The 21,788-nt window shown below is 36.1% G+C and overlaps 1 protein-coding gene across 6 annotated transcripts in view; it reads right to left on the minus strand.

Moving 5' to 3' along the window:
- Window positions 1-21,788, minus strand: part of PPP1R12A (protein phosphatase 1 regulatory subunit 12A) — a 167,317-nt gene that overhangs the window by 26,258 nt on the left and 119,271 nt on the right. For 4 of the 6 annotated variants that reach the window (XR_009736281.1, XM_061415617.1, XM_061415619.1 and 1 more), the window contains exons 10-18: window positions 19,993-20,208; window positions 18,676-18,770; window positions 16,075-16,179; window positions 15,030-15,197; window positions 14,456-14,632; window positions 5,088-5,178; window positions 3,781-3,975; window positions 3,371-3,539; window positions 445-566 (exon numbers count right to left, since the gene is read on the minus strand). Coding sequence is in view for 5 of the 6 variants with exons in the window: in XM_061415617.1 (XP_061271601.1) it covers window positions 445-566; window positions 3,371-3,539; window positions 3,781-3,975; window positions 5,088-5,178; window positions 14,456-14,632; window positions 15,030-15,197; window positions 16,075-16,179; window positions 18,676-18,770; window positions 19,993-20,208 (1,338 nt within the window). In the remaining variant the exon portion in view is untranslated. The remainder of the gene's footprint in view (window positions 1-444; window positions 567-3,370; window positions 3,540-3,780; window positions 3,976-5,087; window positions 5,179-14,455; window positions 14,633-15,029; window positions 15,198-16,074; window positions 16,180-18,675; window positions 18,771-19,992; window positions 20,209-21,788) is intronic. The other 2 variants (XM_061415621.1, XM_061415622.1) reach the window with 2 other exon arrangements.

Raw genomic sequence — 21,788 nt, forward strand, 5'->3', positions numbered from 1 at the left:
GCATTTTTTTTTTCCTGGGGGGGAAAAAAAGGATAAAAAAAAATCCCCCCAAATTAAATTAGTTTTGCCTTTCTGAGGTACATGTTGTATTGAAATAGGATAAATTTCACATTAACTGTGTTATCCCATAGTTCTTCTTTCTCCTGCAAATGAATAGCAATGTCAGGCAAATAGAGATGAAGAAGAAAAAATTAAAATTTATAAGATTGCAGCCATTATATTTTTATTCCAATACTGGGACAGTACTCTTGCTTGTAAGTAATGTCAGAAATCTGAGTAGTTGTTTATTCTTAAAAAGAAAACCTCTTCTGATTTAAATAACTAGCTTAAAAACATAGTGATGACCTAAAGAATACATAAACTGAGGCATATAAGAAATTATTATTGTACATTCCTAGAAAGATTAAGCATATATCAAGTAGATATATTTTAATAAGTTCTCACATCTTGTGTCCAAAACGAAACTCCCGTAGATCTTCTTTTCTCTCTTGGTCGCCTTCGTTCTCTGATTGATTTAGGTTGTGATTTATCTTCCCCCTCTTTTTCTTCTTCTTTCTTTTCTCCCTCTGTTAAGGATTAAAATTAATCATATGGCAGCAATGCATCTTTAAACTATTTGCAAAGTAAATATGAAAACAATTCTAAGTCAACCTCTGTGAAAGTTTCTAAAGTTCTCTAATCAGAAATAATTTTTGCCCCCTCAGTGCTCCTGTAACACCTGGTTTAAACATGCCTGTGTCTCCCATTAGACACACTCTTGAAAATCAAGAATTTTAATTACTTCATTTTTCTAGTGCTTAAAACAAAAATTTTGCTTAAAAGACACATTTAATAATATCTATTGAAAAGAAAATAAATCAATCCTATGAAGAGAATGGGGCCCTAGTTATTACTGTCTGACAGGAAAATAGTTCTCATGCCCAAACAGTCGCTAACAATGGAGCAGCTAGCGGGCACACACATCTATCAGCTCCTACTTCTGCCACTCCCAGTCCTCATGTGGCAGTAGAATCAATGCACCATTCACTGAATTTTCTTTTAGTATCTCAGAGCAAACCTTTTTTCCTGCCTTGGGAAAAAAGTATCTATTATTAAAAACAAATCAATGTAAAATCTTCAAATTTGTTCCCTTCCTGGGATAGTTAAAATATCCTCAGACTTACATACTAGAAGAATATTAGAACCTCTGAATATGTTTTAAAAAGTAGACATATGGAGCAAAGTAATGCTAAAAATGATTGTGAAAAGGCTCTTGTGTCATTAGCAGGCTCCTTGTCTCCTTCTGTGAAGAAAAAGCAGCAAAAGAAACTCCAAAATTCTAGTATTAAGAGGGGTTTAATCTTTTCAGAATTAGTTTAGTGCAAAGGCCTCAAACTCCAAAACCAACAGTGGTCATCCAGGTTATATAAGAGTGTGTGTGTGTGTGTGTGGGGTGGGGGGGGCCTACTGTTTCTCAGCTCTAATCAACTGTTGATGTGAGAATTCAGATCCAGTGTTGCCGTATCTTCCAACTTTTCAAAAGAAGACAGAAATTTGAACTTTTATTTAAATATCCCTAATTTAAATGTTGGCTCAAAATTTTTATAATCATTACACAGGCCTCACACTCAGAGGTTTAAAGAACTGAAATATTTCAATGTCCAACAAAAGAACAGCCAGCTTGCAGTTGAAAAAAATTTAGTTTTCTGAAGCTTACTCCTATAGGACTACTGATATTATCATGACTAATCACAATAAACTGGAAAATTCTGAAAGAGATGGGAATACCAGACCACCTGACCTGCCTCTTGAGAAACCTACAGTTAGAACTGGACATGGAACAACAGACTGGTTCCAAATAGGAAAAGGAGTTCATCAAGGCTGTATATTGTCACCCTGCTTATTTAACTTATATGCAGAGTACATCATGAGAAATGCTGGGCTGGAAGAAGCACAAGCTGGAATCAAGATTGCCGGGAGAAATATCAATAACCTCAGATATGCAGATGACACCACCCTTATGGCAGAAAGTGAAGAGGAACTAAAAAGCCTCTCAGTGAGAGTGAAAGAGGAGAGTGAAAAAGTTGCCTTAAAGCTCAACATTCAGAAAACAAACATCATGGCATCTGGTCCCATCACTTCATGGCAAATAGATGGGGAAACAGTGGAAACAGTGACAGACTTTATTTTGGGGGGCTCCAAAATCACTGCAGATGGTGATTGCAGCCATGAAATTAAAAGACGCTTACTCCTTGGAAGAAAAGTTATGACCAACCTAGATAGCATATTCAAAAGCAGAGACGTTACTTTGACAACAAAGGTCCGTCTAGTCAAGGCTATGGTTTTTCCTGTGGTCATGTATGGATGTGGGAGTTGGACTGTGAAGAAAGCTGAGCACCGAAGAATTGATGCTTTTGAACTGTGGTGTTGGAGAAGACTCTTGAGAGTCCCTTGGACTGCAAGGAGATCCAACCAGTCCATTCTGAAGGAGATCAGCCCTGGGATTTCTTTGGAAGGAATGATACTAAAGCTGAAACTCCAGTACTTTGGCCACCTCATGTGAAGAGCTGACTCATTGGAAAAGACTCTGATGCTGGGAGGGATTGGGGGCAGGAGGAGAAGGGGACGACAGAGGATGAGATGGCTGGATGCCATCACTGACTCGATGGACATGAGTCTGAGTGAACTCCAGGAGATGGTGATGGACAGGGAGGCCTGGCATGCTGCAATTCATGGGGTCACAAAGAGTCGGACACAACTGAGCGACTGAACTGAACTGAATACTATTTGATTTTGCTTTTAAAATATAAAATACCTACAATTGGAATACTTTTATTTAGCACCCGTTTCTTAAAGTAGGAGTTAATCAGAGTTTATGTAGCAAGTTTATATGCAATAATAGGAAATGCTAATAGCATCAACATGCCAATACACAGCTGAAAAAGAAACCTATTTTTCAAGAAATAAGCATAGAAATAATTTTTTTGGCAAGGACTTTATATATATATGTTAAATGATTTTTGTTTAAAACAATTTCACAATAGTTAAAAGATATGATCTACATAATATGCAAGAAATGACTTGAAAGATTAATAAACTGTTCTTAGAAATAATCACCCCTCCAGTTTTTCTATACCAACTTCTATGCTGATCTACATAAAGATTTTTGAAGTCTTAGGCAATAAAGATACATGTATCAATGCCAGATCATACAATTTTCTGTTTTTATTTTCTACTTTTCTCATTCTCAACCATCATATTCTTTCTGGTTAGGTAGAATGAGTCCCAGTTTAGGATGTTGGCTCTTTTCTGTTAAACTATATTAATTAGGAAAAACCAACTCAAAGAATTATCTGAAGGAAACAAAGTGTTTTCGAATTTTCGTTCTTACCTCTTTCATTTTCCTTAGTTAATCCTCTGGAGTAAGCAGAAGTTATACCTACAAGACTATTTGGCCTGTTTAATTGACTTGAAGCATAAAGTGAACTGCTCATTGTAGAAAGTAAAGAGGAGGGAGTGGTTGAACTTGAAGTTGATACTGGTCTGTAGCGTTGATAAGCCTGTGAAAGGTGAAAATTAACACCCATTTGAAATATTAAACACAGATAAAAACATAAAATATTTAAGTTCATTTTAAAGGAAAAGTAATGTTCTACTCATGTCAAGATAATTAAGACTTCCAGTTAAAATCCTTATGAGTAATTTGCATGTGGTTTGTTAGTAAATAAATCTCTTACATTTTGAGAATCACAAGAACTACCCATGCCATATGACCTAGTTGTGTTGCTGGTATACTATTACCTCATCATATGTTCTGGAGTACTTTTGTTTATATTCATCTTCTCTAGATGTTTCTGATTCCTTCTTTTCTTCCTGCTTTTCTTTATCCTGTTTCTCTTTTTCCTCTTTTTCTTCATTTTCTTGTTCTCTGGTTCGGGTGGAACGACTCCTCCCTATTGTTTTTTCAGCTTCCTGAAGATCAGTCAATGTTACCCCCTGCACACAAAAAAAGATATGTTAAATTAAATATGAATGTATTAGAAGTCAAATATTCATGTTTAGAACTGGTCTGCAAATTTAAACAGAATTCCTACTTAGCAAGTCATACTCATTCTATGAAGAATCATCATGAGCAAGCACAATAGTATGTACTGGGAAAGAAATAAAATATATGCAAGAAATTGTCTCTTTATTAAAGAAATTAACAAAATAGCACAGGAACTGACCGTATGAATATAAATATTCGTAAGAAGTTCAAAGAAAGAAGGAAAAGCCAATATATACACTATTTATATATTAAAGTTACATGTATTTATGAGTTTTTATATATGTAGATGAACAAAGAGAAGATTTCAGTAGGGCGGTAATTTTTGAAGGTTAAGTCCCCAAAAGGATAGGTTGAATTTTAAGACATAAAGGTACAAACACATAAAAAACATGTTAAGATCCTATGAAATACACAGTTTAACTTGAAATGTAAGTAATGGTAAGGGTCAAATAGTTTAATCTGGACTTTGGAGCCCCTGAACTGCACGAAACAGAAGACAGAAAGAGATATAAGGGACATAATCAGAATGGCAAGGAGGTAAGAAGAAGATAATTAGCTGGAGTTGACATTTTTCTCATACTTGCACATCAGCTTTTTGAAATACCTAACATAAAATGCTTATTTCCCACCCCTTTCCAATACTCAGAATTATTTAATAATTATAAGACATCATATATGATTCATTTTTAACACTAATCAAATACTCTGAATCAGACACTATATTAGGAATAGAAACATAAACACTCAGAGAGATATACAAAGGCATACAAAACATGCCTTAACAGTAATAGCCACATGTAATATCAGATGAAATGTAATTAGATAAAATGTAATATTAACAGCATGCTGCTGCTGCTGCTGCTAAGTCGCTTTAGTCGTGTCCGACTCTGTGCGACCCATAGACGGCATAGCCATATTTAAAAGGCTAGAGCAGGATTACTAAAGCAACTTTTATATTTTAAGACTCATTCATACTATATACTGAGATAAATATTTGCATAAAATGTGAAAAGGGGAAACATAGTTCTGAACTTTTATATATTACACACATTACATATACCTGTGTTGATCTTCTAGACTGTCTTGCTTGTCTAGATCTTGCTTTTCTTTGGGATTCAGACTCTTCATCTCTAACAGGAGTGAGGTATGATCTACAGTAATAAATAAAAATCGTCAGTTGGAAATACATTACCTCTGAATGTAATCACACATGAATGTACATAAATGAAACATCTAAGTTTAGCATTTTAATGGATTTTAAAGAGTTATCAGAAAATGGTTAGACCCATTCTAAAATTCAACAATGCAGTTTGATAGTTTTTTAGACTGTAACTACTCATATTAACATATATTTTAAAAAAATTTTCCTATCCAGTTTTGTTTTCTCAAACTTGTAATATCGTATCTCTTGGTTCCTTTCAACATCATCCTAGATAATATGTGAAGCTATAGACTGTCAATGTCTTTTTATGGTAACATCATTAGGACTGAATGCAGTTTGTAGGGTGTGAGGTGACTAGTGAAGAAGCACGACTCCCTGCACTGCTGTCATCCTGCACTGACTAAAAATACTATTGGCAGACATCATACTTTTGTTCATACTTAAAGTTCTCTAAAACTTCAAGTACTGTCATGTATGAACTCCTTTAAAATCAGCATCTTACTCTTCAGTCACTGATTTTCTGATACAGAAAATAACATTTGGTATTATCTTCACTACATTTTACATTTTAAATCTAAGCCCAGCAGCGGTGGCTGCGCGGCAGGAGCTACTCCTCGTCCAAGGTCAGCGGCGGTGGCCGAGAGGAGCTACCCCACGTCCAAGGTAAGGAGCAGCAGCTGCTCTTTGCAGGAGAAGCTGTGAAGAGATACCCCACGTTCAAGGTAAGAGAAACCCAAGGAAGACAGTAGGCGCTGAGAGGACGTCAGAGGGCAGACAGACTGAAACCACATTCACAGACAACTAGCCAATCTGATCACACGGACCACAGCTTGTCTAACTCAATGAAATTAAGCCGTGCCCTGTGTGGCCACCCAAGATGGACAGTTCATGGTGGAGAGGTCTGACAGAAAGTGGTCCAATGGAGAAGAGAATGGCAAACCACTTCAGTATTCTTGCCTTGAGAACCCCATGAATAGTATGAAAAGGCAAAAAGATAGAACACTGAAAGATGAACTCCCTAGGTCGGTAGGTGCCCAATATGCTACTGGAGATCAGTGGAGAAGTAACTCCAGAAAGAATGAAGGGATGGAGCCAAAGCAAAACAACACCCAGTTGTGGATGGGACTGGTGATAGAAGCAAGGTCCGATGCTGTAAAGAGCAATATTGTATAGGAACCTGGAATGTGAGGTCCATGAATCAAGGCAAATTGCAAGTGGTCAAACAGGAGACAGCAAGAGTGAACTTCAACATTCTAGGAATCAGTGAACTAAGATGGAGTGGAATGGGTGAATTTAACTCAGATGACCATTATATCTACTACTGTGGGCAGGAATCCCTTAGAGGAAATGGGAGTAGCCATCATAGTCAACAAAGGAGTCTGAAATGCAGTACTTGGACGCAATCTCAAAAACAAGAGAATTATCTCTGTTCGTTTCCAAGGCAAACCATCCAATGTCACGGGAATCCAAGTCTGTGCCCCAACCAGTAACGCTGAAGAAGCTGAAGTTGAATGGTTCTACGTAGACCTACAAGACCTTTTAGAACTAACACCCGAAAAAGATGTCCTTTTCATGATAGGGGACTGGAGTGCAAAAGTAGGAAGTCAAGAAACACCTGGAGTAAGTGGCAAATTTGGCCTTGGAGTACAGAATGAAGCAGGGCAAAGGCTAATAGAGTTTTGCCAAGAGAACGCACTGGTCAAAGCAAACACCCTCTTCCAACAACACAAGAGAAGACTCTACACATGGACATCACCAGATGGTCAACACTGAAATCAGACTGGTTACATTCTCTGCAGCCAAAGATGGAGAAGCTCTAGACAGTCAGCAAAAACAAGAACGGGAGCTGACTGTGGCTCAGATCATGAACTCCTTACTGCCAAATTCAGACTTAAAATGAAGAAAATGAGGAAAACCATTAGACCATTTTGGTATGACCTAAATCAAATCCCTTATGTTTACACAGTGGAGTGAGAAATAGATTTAAAGGGCTAGATCTGATAGACGGAGTGACTGATGAACTATGGACAGAGGTTTGTGACATTGTTACAGGAGACAGGGATCAAGATCATCCCCAAGAAAAAGAAGTACAAAAAAGCAAAATGGCTCTGAGGAGGCCTTACAAATAGTTGTGAAAAGAAGAGAAGTGAAAAGCAAAGGAGAAACGGAAAGATATACCCATTTGAATGCAGAGTTCCAAAGAATAACAAGGAGAGATAAGAAAGCCTTCCTCAGTGATCAGTGCAAAGAAATAGAGGAAAACAATAGAATGGGAAAGACTAGAGGTCTCTTCAAGAAAATAAGAGATACCAAGGGAACATGTCATGCAAAGATGGGCACAATAAAAGATGGAAAAGGTATTGACCTAACAGAAGCAGAAGATATTAAGAGGTGGCAAGAATACACAGAAGAAATATATAAAAAAGATCTTCACGACCTAGATAATCACGATTGTGTGATCATTCACCTAGAGCCAGACATCCTGGAATGTGAAGTCAAGTGGGCCTTAGGAAGCATCACTATGAACAGAGCTAGTGGAGGTGATGGAATTTCAGTTGAGCTATTTCAAATCCTAAAAGATGATGCTGTGAAAGTGTTGCACTCAATATGTCAGAGAATTTGGAAAACTCAGCAGTGGCCACAGGAAAGGAAAAGGTCAGTTTTCATTCCAATCCCAAAGAAAAGCAATGCCAAAGAATGCTCAAACTACTGCACAATTCCACTCATCTCACACGCTAGTAAAGTAATGCTCAAATTCTCCGAGCCAGGCTTCAGCAATACATGAACAGTGAACTTCCAGAAGTTCAAGCTGGTTTTAGAAAAGGCAGAGGAACCAGAGATTAAATTGCCAACATCCACTGGATCATCGAAAAAGCAAGAGAGTTCCAGAAAAACATCTATTTCTGCTTTATTGACTATGCCAAAGCCTCTGACTGTGTAGATCACAATAAACTGTGGAAAATTCTGAAAGAGATGGGAATACCAGACCACCTGACTTGCATCTTGAGAAACCTGTATGCAGGTCAGGAAGCAACAGTTAGAACTGGACATGGAACAACAGACTGGTTCCAAATAGGAAAAAGAGTACATCAAGGCTGTATATTGTCACCCTGCTTATTTAACTTATATGCAGAGTACATCATGAGAAACGCTGGACAGGAAGAAGCACAGCTGGAATCAAGATTGCCGGGAGAAATATCAATAACCTCAGATATGCAGATGACACCACCCTTATGGTAGAAAGTGAAGAAGAACGAAAGAGCCTCTTGATGAAAGTGAAAGAGGAGAGTGAAAAAGTTGGTTTAAAGTTCAACATTCAGAAAACTAAGATTATGGCTTCCAGTCCCATCACTTCATGCCAAAGAGATGGGGAAACAGTGGAAATAGTGACAGACTTTATTTTTGGGGGCTCCCAAATCACTGCAGATGGTGATTTCAGCCATGAAATTAAAAGGCGCTTACTCCTTGGAAGCAAAGTTATGACCAACCTAGATAGCATATTAAAAAGCACAGACATTACTTTGTCAATTAAGGTCCATCTAGTCAAGGTTATAGTTTTTTCAGTAGTCATGTATGGATGTGAGAGTTGACTATAAAGAAAGCTGAGCACCAAAGAATTGATGCTTTTGAACTGTGCTGTTGGAGAAGACTCTTGAGAGTCTTTTGGACTACAAGGAGATCCAACCAGTCCATCCTAAAGGAGGCCAGTCCTGGGTGTTTATCGGAAGGACTGATGTTGAAGCTGAAACTCCAATACTTTGGCCACCTGATGCGAAGCACTCACTCATTGGAGAAGACCCTGATGCTGGGAGGGATCGAGGGCTGAAGGGGAAGGGGACAACAGAGGATGAGATGGGTGGATGGTATTATCTACTCAATGGACATGCGTTTGGGTAAACTCCAGGAGTTGGTGATGGATAGGGAGACCTGTCATGCTGCAGTTCTTCGGGTCGCAAAGAGTCGGGCACGACTGAGGGACTGAACTGAACTGAACTGAAGCCTATGTTCCATCTTGTCACAAGGTATGGACAATTTCAAAAGCATGCAATCTATGTCAAAAGGTAAATAATGAATTAACGGGTTAAATAAGCAAAGACCAGACAGAACCATTAAGTTTATCAATAACCTATCATAATGCCTCTATCTCTAAAAGCTATTTTTTAAAAAATCCTCCTGGGTTAACTTTAGTTTTTTTGTCAATTTGTAATTCATTCTGGTCTTCAGCCTTCCTGACATTATTCACAAATTCATGACAAACTTCGGAATTTTCTGTTTGTTTCAGGCCTTTTTAAAAAATCTGTTCTTTTAAAGCTCTAAGTTCAAAGAGTAAAACACATCATTAAACACCTTAATTACAATTTCTTCACAATTTTTTTTTATACATATGAATGCATCTTTCTCTCCATTCAAAGTCTTGAATTTTTTGGAATTTGTCTCTCTAAAACTAGACTACAAGATTCATTATTCTTAGGATTGCAAACTTGAAAAAAATCAGAGACTAAAACCTCTTAAAGTCAGCAATTTGGGGCTTTAGAAATGACCTTACCTCAATATGCATGCTGTTAATGAGTAACAGATTTAGAGGGTTACAGTGCCTTTTGGGCATTTTTAAAGGAAAATGAAAAATAGTAAAATAAAAGATAGAATTAATTTTAACCATAATAACTGATAAAGACTCAGTACAAATCCAATTGTTAGTAATCCATAAATATAGCTTTCTAGTAATATAGTAATATGACATTTTGAAACTATTCATCATTAGCTTTTTCAAAAGCTAATGCATATTTAGTCTAAGGTTCCAAATAGGAAAAGGAGTACGTCAAGGCTGTATATTGTCACCCTGCTTATTTAACTTATATGCAGAGTACATCATGAGAAACACTGGGCTGGAAGAAGCACAGCTGGAGTCAATATTGCCGGGAGAAATATCAAGAACCTCAGATATGCAGATGACACCACCCTTATGGCAGAAAGTGAAGAGGAACTAAAAAGCCTCTTGATGAAAGTGAAAGAGGAGAGTGAAAAAGTTGCGTTAAAGCTCAACATTCAGAAAACGAAGATCATGGCATCTGGTCCCATCACTTCATGGTAAATAGATGGGGAAACAGTGGAAACAGTGACAGACTTTATTTTTGGGGCTCTAAAATCACTGCAGATGGTGATTGCAGCCATGAAATTAAAAGACGCTTACTCCTTGGAAGGAAAGTTATGACCAACCTAGATAGCATATTCAAAAGCAGAGACATTACTTTGCCAACAAAGGTCTGTCTAGTCAAGGCTATGGTTTTTCCAGTGGTCATGTATGGATGTGCGAGTTGGACTGTGAAGAAAGCTGAGCACCGAAGAATTGATGCTTTTGAACTGTGGTGTTGGAGAAGACTCTTGAGAGTCCCTTGGACTGCAAGGAGATCCAACCAGTCCATTCTAAAGGAGATGAGTCCTGGGTGTTCATTGGAAGGAATGATGCTAAAGCTGAAACTCCAGTACTTTGGCCACCTCATGCGAAGAGTTGACTCATTGGAAAAGACTCTGATGCTGGGAGGGATTGGGGGCAGGAGGAGAAGGGGACGACAGAGGATGAGATGGCTGGATGGCATCACCAACTCGATGGACATGAGTCTGAGTGAACTCCGGGAGATGGTGATGGACAGGGAGGCCTTGGAGTGCTGCGATTTATGGGGTTGCAAAGAGTTGGACACGACTGAGCGACTGGACTGAACTGAATATATTTCCTATACATTTGATAGTCCCCATCTGATGTTTAGTTCCTTTCTCCTTCCCTGAGCTGTCTATACAGAGCAGACCTCTACGAACAGAACATAGAGAAGACAGAAAATTCATGTTTTTAGTATGTTTTTAATTCCAAAGAGCTCGTCATCAAAAAAGATGGCAGAATATACCAAATTTCATTGCTGCCTTAAACATTACTGTATCATATTGTCATCCTGGATTTCTTCCTTGTAACTACATAGGGTATGTAATTTTACTTACTAGTCGTAGACTGCCCACTATTTTCTGAAAAATCCAAAGGTTATTTCTAAATTAAGGACTTTTCCCTCAGTAAAGGCAATTATTCTGTATATTATTTCTTTCCCTAACATTTACTGGCTGAGACATTTATATTTATTTATAATGGGAAGATCCCCTGGAGAAGGGAATGGCTACCCACTCCAGTATTCTTGCCTGGAGAATTCCATGGACAGAGGGGTCATGGGGTTGCAGAGAGTCAGACATAACTGAGCAACTGAAACCTTTTTTTTTGTTTGTTTGTTTTTGTTTGTTTCAATAATATTTATATTTTTGTCAACCAAATTACATCTCTAAAAAGCAATACCAACCCTTGCTTCTCACTCAGCATTTTTCCTTCCAGAGGGAAGATAAGTGGTCAAATGGGAGGTGGCTGAGTCAAGGGAAAATAGTAAAAATGAGTAGTTGTACGAAACCATGGGAATTCATACTACACATATGAAGTTATTGGTAATTAGTATTTTGCAGTTTGAAAAGGCTATGGAGTATTAGAAATACTTGAACAATGAAATAATTTTTCATCATGCCCCACCTGTCTGTCTGTCTATCTTGATATTCCCCGAGGCTTGCGGGATCTCAGTTCCTCCATCAGAGACTGAGTCCAGGCCATGGTAGTGAAATCTTAACCTCTAGGCCACTAGGGAACTCATCTGTTTAAAGTGAGCTTCTCTTTTCTTCTTCCTGATGCCTCCCCCCTCAAATTAATCAACTAAAAATTTTATAAAAACAGAGAATTCTAACCTAAACCTGATCAATAAAACCAGGAAAACTCAAAAATACTGTGGAACTTAATAGTGTACACAGTAACTTTATATAGTATTTAAAAGTGAGTATGTAAAAGTATATAAAAATGGCATAAATGTATTAATTAATTAATCTTTTTAAGCCACAGAATATTCAGGGCTTCCCTGGTGGCTCAGACAGTAACAAATCTGCCTGTAATGCAGAAGATTAGAGTTCAATTCCTGGTTGGGAAGATCCCCTGGAGAGGGAATGGCAACCTCAAATCACCATAAATACAATACAAGGGAAAATTTTCAACCATATATATTTTGAAATAATTAATAACATTTAATTAAAACATAAAACAGGGGAATTCTCTGGAAGTCCAGTGGTGAGGACTCTGAGCTTTCACTGCTGAGGGCCCAGGGTTCAATCCCTGATCAGAGAACTAAGATCCCACAAGCTGAGTGGCAAAAAAAAAAAAAAAGACAAACAGCAAGGTCAAAATTGCAAACAAGTATTTGACATCAAACAAAACACAAACATTAATATTACTGCAAACATCACTGAAACAAGACAAATTTTCTATAATATAGACTAGGAAAAATGTCAATAGACATTTTTTTCCTTACACTATAGGACCTGCTGTGTCTTAACATCACTAAATATTTAATTCTCAATCTTTAAAATCTTACAGGATTAATTCTAAAAGGCTGAAACTTAATACTTTTCAACAACATAAAAAAAATAAATCTGAGATTAAGAATCATAATTTATTAGTTCTAAAACAACTGATGATTTTGGGGAGATAGTCATTGGCTTCATCACTGGAAAAAAACTGTTACGGAAAAAAATGTTAAAGTATGGAATGCTAGAAACAGAAAGGATTCTAGAAGTCAAAAATTGTGAATTAAATACCTGATTTTACAGAAGAAGAAATTCTGACCCACAGAGAACTCTTATTTTAGGATTAAGGCAGACAAAGAGTAAAAAAAATCAAGAATTCTTAAACCTTTTCCCCTTTAACTGCCTTCCAAAAAAGCAAAGCCCTTAAATTTATTTTCACTAGAAGAGAATGAATGCCTACGATCCTCTAATTTCTGTTGACTAAGTGGTCTCACTGAAAACACCCCCAAACCTAAAACTTACTAAATTTAGAGAAAAATCAAGCAAGCATAATTAAAATATGACATGACCTGTACTGGTATTCAAATCACAAAGTGCCTGTAGTGCTGTTGAAGTATCATTAAATTTCACCATAAAAATAGAAATGAAATATACTGACAGAAACTAGAGATGCAATGATAGGAAAGAAAAAAATTTTTAATCTAAAAAAAATTTTCAAAACATTTAACATTTTGTTACTTTCCATATAATCACTACAAATTTACTGTAAAGATGCTACCACTTTTACAGCAAGCCATGCATTTTGCTAGGCATCAGAGACAAAAGATATATAAGACTGTCTGTCTAAGAATACCATGTACCAGAAATAAAACCAGATTAATCTGGTTGGTAATTTAGTTATGGAAAATATCAGTTATGTAGCTAATTCTGAAAGAATAAAATATTTAAAGAGGTTACATTTAGTTTCCTAAAATATTCTTTCCAAGAGGTAAAACCAAATTCAAAGCTAGGGACAAAGAGCAATACAGCAGACAGAAAGAACCCTGCAGAGATTCTCCTGTAATCTTGGGCCTAGCCTTAGCTCTCACACTAATCATATAAAAGTGGAAAAGTCACTTAATATCGTTGGGCCTCAGTTTTCTTCTGTAAAGGATATCATAAAAGATAATAGTAAGTTCCTTTCCACATCTGTGATTCCATACCAATTGGCTGCAACAGGAAGAAGAGAGCAGTGCTCTAAGTATGTTTTAGGACACAAAATAAATTCACAGACTCTCTAATAAATTTAACAACTGTGTTCTATGTTCAAATACCAGAATTTAAACTTCAGAAATAAGTGAATATGTTAAACATATGTAAAATTATTTGGCTAACAAATACTAAGAAGCCATTCTTCAACAAGGAAATTTTAAAATGAAAATTTCAAATATAACAACAACAAAAAGGAACCTGTTAAGCATCAAATTTCTTAACAATGAAGTAGAAGGGGGAGACAAAGAGAAGAATAAAAAACTTGTCTTTTTCATGTTACATCTAATTTTCTATGAGTATGATTAGCTTGATATGTGTTTAGAGTACGTATTTAGATCTTCACTACAAAACTTTTTTGAATTCTAACAACCATTAAAACTAAGATGGCTAAGTAAGATAACCTGCCTGGCTCAGTGCCTTTAAACAAAAGAACTGTCACAGGTGGATTACCAAGCCTAAATGCTAATAATTGCTAATTATATCAATTTACAGAGTTTTGAGTTGACATAGGTTATCTCATTGTATTAACCCACTGAAGAGGTGGACATCAACTTTCCAAGATTAAAAAACAGAACAAAACAGACAATTTACATCATTGGGCAAGATATATCAGCAGTGCTATTATGACCTGTACACACCTGCGTCTCTCCCTGACCTCTGCAGTGGAGGAGACAGTGCCAGCAGTAGTTGTAGTCAGGGTTGTGGTAGAAGCTGCAGCATTAACAACAGTTGGAGCAACAGGAATGGTCACTGCCGTAGGAACACTGTCCTTTTCCTTTTCAGTACTATCCTCAGCCCACAAACGATTTGAGGTACTATAGCATCATAAGCAGCAACACAAAAAGAGAAAAGGAAAACAGCTAAACAATGAAAGCACTTTCTAGCAGCTGAAAACATGTGACTACAGGGATGGATTTTTTTTTTTTAAACACAACATGAGACATCTTTCAACCATGAACCAAAAAGTTCACCCAGAGCCGTCAAAGAAAAATTTACATTTTAAGAAGCTTAATTCAAGGAAAAGTTCTTAAGTCAGGAACTTAATTTTTTTCCCCAGACATATAATTGCCTCTTTTGGAACCAATTTTTGTTTGTAAATAATTTTAATCAGGTCAATGAAAAAATCCAGAGCCCCACAATCTTCTACACAAAAATGCATGCACATACATAAGCACACAGGAGGCCTGAACACAAAATGTATCTGCGACTCACCTGCTTTGTGTGCCTGCTGAGGAAGAACCCGTTGTAATCTTTGTAGTAGTGCTTGTGCTGGAAAGCAGGCTTTTCTGAAGCCCAGCTGCAGAGGTAACTGTTGGTGTTGATGTGGTGCTTGGAACACTAGAACTAATCAAATCATCTTGTCTTCTACCAAAGGAGCAACTAAAGGAAAGAGTCATATCTATATAGGATGTGTCTGTAGGTGTATTCTATAGTCAATGTCTATACATTATACAGATTCACAAGGCTAGGAAAAAAATCTTAAAAACTGTGTTCCTAAATACACCACCAGCTCCAGCACCAAGAGTTGCACCTACAACTTGCTAGAGTCTAGATGATTTCACTAATTTGGTAGTGTATCATTTTACTAAACCCCCACCCACCAACAAGATTTAAAGATGATCTGACAGCTTACATTTCTGGAACTGCTCTATGTCATATGGACATGCCTGGAAAAACACTTTGGTTTTACTCAGGGGAAGTTAAGACTAACATTTTTGAAAAAAAATGTTTCAGCAATGGGTCACAGCCTTAGGAGTGACCCATGCCTGTATTATATCTGTTGATCTTTTAGTCTTTTTGATTGCTTTTAGCAGAAAAAATAATGCATAGATCTTCTACTCCCTCTCCAATGTATTACCAACATTCCAATTCATGGCATTTCTACTACTCTGAGTTCTAACACAAGTAAAAACTTTTCAAGTCACCAAATGAGATAAATCAAGTTACTGACTATTTCAAATGCTCCAGTCAATTACATAATTGACTTATATGTAATTATATACAGAGTTCCTTTTCAATATAATCTAAAAGATACTTCAAAATATTTAATTTAAAAATACATAATAGGAAGGCATAAGTAGGAGCAAATTTTCAACCTGTTGTTAAATACAGATTCTGTGTCTTTAAATGAAGTTTTATTTAAACAACAAAAAATATATAAAGGCACATTTTTAATATTAAATTGAGAGCTCCAAACAAACTGCCTCATATTTTAATAAAAGAATACATCAATGTTACTTAAGAATTATATTATTACCTTTTGTGATAAGTTGATCCTTCATTAATTGAGCTATTCTTTTTAAGATCATCTTCCCATTTTCTTCTTGTGTATGAACTACTTGTTCGCAAACTTGAAGAATCTCTGTGGAAAAAAAAATCCTTCAGATTCTGGCAGATAATTTTAAAATAGAGTTAAAGAAGCTGCACATTAATAAACACAGTAGAAGTAGAAACTAGTAAAATCCCTTAGAAAAACACTTTGGAATATTTATTAACAAATGAAAGTAATTCACTAAGATTCCAGTTCTAAGATTCTATACCTAAGGAATAATTCTACCTATGAGGGGAAATAGAAATGTCTATAGACATTTTACTTATGATGACAAAATATTATATAATTTCAGTGTCCATAGTTTGGGCAGGGGGAATGGTGACTTTAATATCAGCAGATCTACTCTACAAATACTATGTATTGATGAAAAACAATGTTTGCTGAATTACACGCTAACATCAGTTCAGTTCAGTTGCTTAGTCGCATCCAATTCTTGGTGACCCCAAGGATTGCAGCACGCCAGGTTTCCCTATCCATCACCAACTCCTTTGCTCAAACTCATGTCCATGAATCGGTACTGTCATCCAATCATCTCATTCTTTGTATCCCCTTCTCCTCCTGCCTTCTATCTTTCCCAGCATCAGGGTCTATTCTAAGGAGTCAGTTCTTTGCATCAGGTGGCCAAAGTATTGGAGCTTCCGCTTTGGCATCAGTCCTTCCAATGAATATTCAGGACTGATTTCCTTTAGGATTACTGACTGGACTGATCTTTGTGCAGTCCAAAGGACTCTCAAGCATCTTCTCCAGCACCACAGTTTGAAAGCATCAATTTTCAGCATGCAGCCTTTTTTATTGTCCAACTCTCACAACCATACATGACTACTGGAAAAACCATAGCTTTGACTGTATGGACCTTTGTTGGCAGAGTGATGGCTCTGCTTTTTAATATGCTGCCTAGGTTGGTCATAGCTTTTCTTCCAAGAAGCAAGCATCTTTTAATTTCATGGCTGCAGTCACCATCTGCAGTGATTTTGGAGCCCCAAAATTAAAGTCTGACACTGTTTCCACTGTTTCCCCATCTATTTGCCATGAAATGATGGGACCAGATGCCATGATCTTAGTTTTTGAATGTTGAGCTTTAAGCCAACTTTTTCACTCTCCTCTCCTCTTTCACTTTCAACAAGAGGCTCTTTAGTTCCTCTTTGCTTTCCACCATAAAGGTGGTGTCATCAGCATATCTGAGGTTATTGATATTTCTTCCGGCAATCTTGATTCCAGCTTGTGCTTCATCCAGCCTAGCGTTTCAAATGATGTACTCTACATATAAGTTAAATAAATAAGCAGGGTGACAATACAGAGCCTTGATGTACTCTTTTCCCAATTTGGAACCAGTCTGTTGTTTCATGTCTGGTTCTAACTGTTGCTTCTTGACCTGGATACAGATTTCTCAGGAGGCAGGTCAGGTGGTTCTGGTATTTCCATCTCTTTAAGAATTTTCCAGTTTGTTGTGATCCACACAAAGGCTTTGGCATAGTCAATAAAGCAGAAGTAGTTGTTTTTCTGGTTTTTCTGGAACTCTCTTGCTTTTTCGATGATCCAATGGATGCTGGCAGTTTGATCTCTGGTTCCTCTGCCTTTTCTAAATCCAGCTTGAACATCTGGAATTTCTCAGTTTACTACTGTTGATGCCTGGTTTGGAGAATTCTGAGCATTTATTTGCTAGCATATGTGATGAGTGCAATTGTGTGGTAGTTTGAGCGTTCTTTGGCATTGCCTTTCTTTGGAATTGGAATGAAAACTGATCTTTACAGTCCTGTAGCCACTGCTGAGTTTTCCAAATTTTCTGAATGAGTGCAGCACTTTAACAGCATCATTTTTTAGGACTTGAAATAGCTCAGCTGGAATTTCATCACCTCTACTAGCTCTGTTTGTAGTGATGCTTCCTAAGGCAGACCTGACTTCAGACTCCAGGAGTGAACATCGACATTTTAGTAATCAGTGAACCAAAATGGACTGGAATGGGCGAATTTAATTCAGATGACCATTTTATCTACTAGTGTGGGCAAGAATCCCTTAGAAAATATGGAGTAGCCCTCATAGTCAAGATGCTAACATACAAGACTGCTTATGAGATCTCAGGTGAAAGAAAAAGACACAAACTGAGTACTATAACATGACTACAATCATTATTAAAAAGTTCTCATACTCTGTATGTGCTGAAAAGTGAAGAAACAAACTAAAATGTTGTCAGTGATTAAGTAATGGCTTTTTCTCCCTGCTTTCTCCTTTTGCATGATGTTCCAAATATTTAGAAGCATATGCTAGTCAGTGACCTCATCTGCCACCACTGTCCTTTCCCTCTGATACAACCATAATGCCTTTATTTCATGAACATACCAAATTCTGTACCTCCTCAGATCCACGTACCGGGTGTTATTACTATTAGGAACACCCTCCATTTCTTCCTGAAATCTACATACCATGTAATAAGAACCCAACCCTCATATTTTAACTCTCATGCTAGATAGTAAAGATTTCATAGTAAAAAAACAAATAAATAAATAAAGCAAATGACAATGAACCCACCTGTTTTCTTTCTCTTCAATGTCAGATGTACTGGCAAGCCGCCTTGGTATTGTAGGCGTAACATATGCAAGCTTAGTTCCTTTACTATCTTTCTCCTACACAAAGGCGAGAAAAAAAGAGTGAAAATAAATCAGTGCGATGATTACAGGTGCTGCTAAAAATATGGAAAAAGTATGCAACAACGTATAATTACACAGTCATCACAGTTTATTTGATAGTATTTCCATCATTCCTAGCTAAACTCTAAAACTGATGTCTATCAATACTCAAGGACTATAAGCACTAAATGACAGCCTGTTCAAATTAATTTTCTTTTCTTTCTCCCTTAATCGAGAATTAGACCATTTTAACGTAAGAAAAATTCCTCCCCATTTTAATGACTGTTTCTTAAACTTCTGTAACATATTATTTACTGTAACATAGTATTATAAGACAAAACATCCTTATTTTTTTCAGAGAGAAGAGTTCTCAAATATGATTCACTGTAAGTCTCAATTATTTACATTATATAAGCTATTTACTACTTTTATATTCTACGCTTTAAAATATAATTATATAAAACAAAAAATTATTTCAATTATATTTATCCAAATCTAAGAGTGTAGATGCCATGTAATGGAATCTGTTATATTCTCATTATATGGTATCCACCAAGTACTTGGAGACAAGAGGACAATAAATTTATAAAAAATAAAAATCTTAACAATACTTTATGAATAATTCATTTCTGAATTTCAATACATATAAATAAACATTCTTATATAGTACAAGAAAACTATATGGAAAAATATCTGAGTACTAAAAATGCAATGGAAAATAATCCAATTACATAAAATAGCATTCAATGAACTGTGGTACACTGTATTTAATGCAATTTAATAATGCCTTTCAAAATACAGCTATTAAAATTGCTCACTAGGACAAAGCTGGGATGTATCAGATGAAAAAAGTAGGTAAAGAAATTGTAGATATTGGATAAATGCAACCTATGAGTATAATCACAGTCTAGAACAAATGCATTCCTAAATTTTGAAAATCTTTCTTAATAAATAAAATTAGCTTATCACTTGATAGATTTTACAGAGTAAAGGATTCCTGTAATTGAGTACAGTCTCATAATTTATGTTTTGGGTAAATACATCTTATCTCCCCAATAATTATATTCCACATAGATATTGGCTGAAGGTAGGTACATTTGTATTTTCATGTCATTCATTAAGTCAATGAATTTAAGTTGATATACAGATATAATAATGATACACAGTAGAGAACCAATTGTTATAGTTCTTATAGAAACCAAATTGTGAAACAGATTACCTTTTCTTTATTATCCAAAGAGGAGGAAAGTCTGGGACTGGAAGCTGAGCGCATGACACCTGCAGTGTCTTTTTCCTTCTGAGCTTCTTTAGATGCTGTGATTTCTGCAAGTGCACCGTAACTGCCCGTCTTTCTAAGTCCTAACCTCCAAGATGCAGGGGACTCATCTTTTCTCTCTTCTTCTTTGGGAGAAATTTTTGTAGCTGAAGCTGGAAACTGTTTTTATTTTATTTTTCAGGAAAAGGAAAAAAATTATCAAGACCGATCAGTCCTTAAACTGGAAAGAAGTTTACAGATTAAACACTTAAAAATTACAGTTAATAGTTTCAGAAGAAACACTTACTAAGCAGGTTAATGTCTTAGTCAAAATGTAAAGATCTAAAACTGAAAAAAGAAATATTACCTGTCGAGATGTTAGGTTTAAGAACACACACTCCACACTTTGTATCACACAGAAAAATTATGATGCAAATACAGAGAAGAGAAATGAGCACACCATAATGACTTAAAACCATGCATCGTTGAAACCAATATTCACATTAAACTTGTTATGTTGTAACCTAATATAAATCCTTGCACATGGAAAAGCCTCACCATAGATTTTTCGCCCTTACTGGGCACAAGAACAATGCCAGTTTTGCGCAAGCCCTGCCTCCACGATGCGGGATCTACTGATTCCACCACAGGCATGATAGGAGCAATGAAATCATACTAAAGCCAATTAAAATAAGACAGGTAAAGAGACACAGATTGAAAGTTTGAAAATATAAAAGGAAGTTATGAGCAAAACAGACTTTTCTCCTTTTTTAAAAGAATTTTACAATAAAGTAAAACCCCGATACTGGGTAACTCTCCGATCTTTAATAAGAGTCACTGGGAATAAGTTCCAGTTTTAGTATAAGAGCATCCGAAAAAATCTAACTGAGAAACTTCTAATGCAGTTAAAGGCACAGAGAGCTGGTAATATTCTAGTATGGAGTGAACTACTGCACTTGAATTTTGTTTTTATTCACTTTGTACTAGGGTTAAAAAATTTTAAATCCATCATCAACAACAAAAGTAATCATCAATATATATCTAATCATAATATTTAATTCATTAATATTTTAAATATTATAGCCTTAAATTTATCATTGGATTTTTCTACCAAACATTAAACATGTCAACTAAAAACTATTTTTGTACAAATATTTATTTCACTTCAGTTTTCCAACAGCCCTAAAAATGAAACACCCATAATCTTTAAACTAGTTCACTTCATCAACTGCACTTACAGAGTTTAAATATTCAACCACAGTTAAATATAGACAGTTAACACAGCAACTAACTAGTTACTACAAGCACAGGATATGGATAATTAAACAATTAAACAACCCAAAACAACCTTTCTTTCACATTTATAGCCCAGGTTTACCGTAACAGAAGTTTAAAAGAACTTGTTAAAAGCACCATAATGTTGGATACTTTCTAGACAAAAAAATCTCTAGTATTTCCAGTAATTAATTCCTATCAATAAGGTTGAAAAGAGACTCAAGACATACAGCATTTCTCAGTTTCCAAAATGTGCACTGAGGCATTCAAGATGCAACAACAAAATCACAGGAGTGCTGTGGAATGTTTTAAAATTTTAAGTGATGTACAGTGACATCTGTTGGACACAGCACAAACTGCCATTACTAACTTATTTGTAGTAACTACTTAATAAATGAAATAAAGAGGTATTCCTTTGGGCCAAATGGCACTGTGAAAAAAAATCAGTAAAACACTAAAGTCTCCCTTGGCTGAGAAAGTCCAGG

This window comes from Bos javanicus, chromosome 5, assembly GCF_032452875.1.
Source record: "Bos javanicus breed banteng chromosome 5, ARS-OSU_banteng_1.0, whole genome shotgun sequence".
Classification (NCBI taxonomy): domain Eukaryota; kingdom Metazoa; phylum Chordata; class Mammalia; order Artiodactyla; family Bovidae; genus Bos; species Bos javanicus.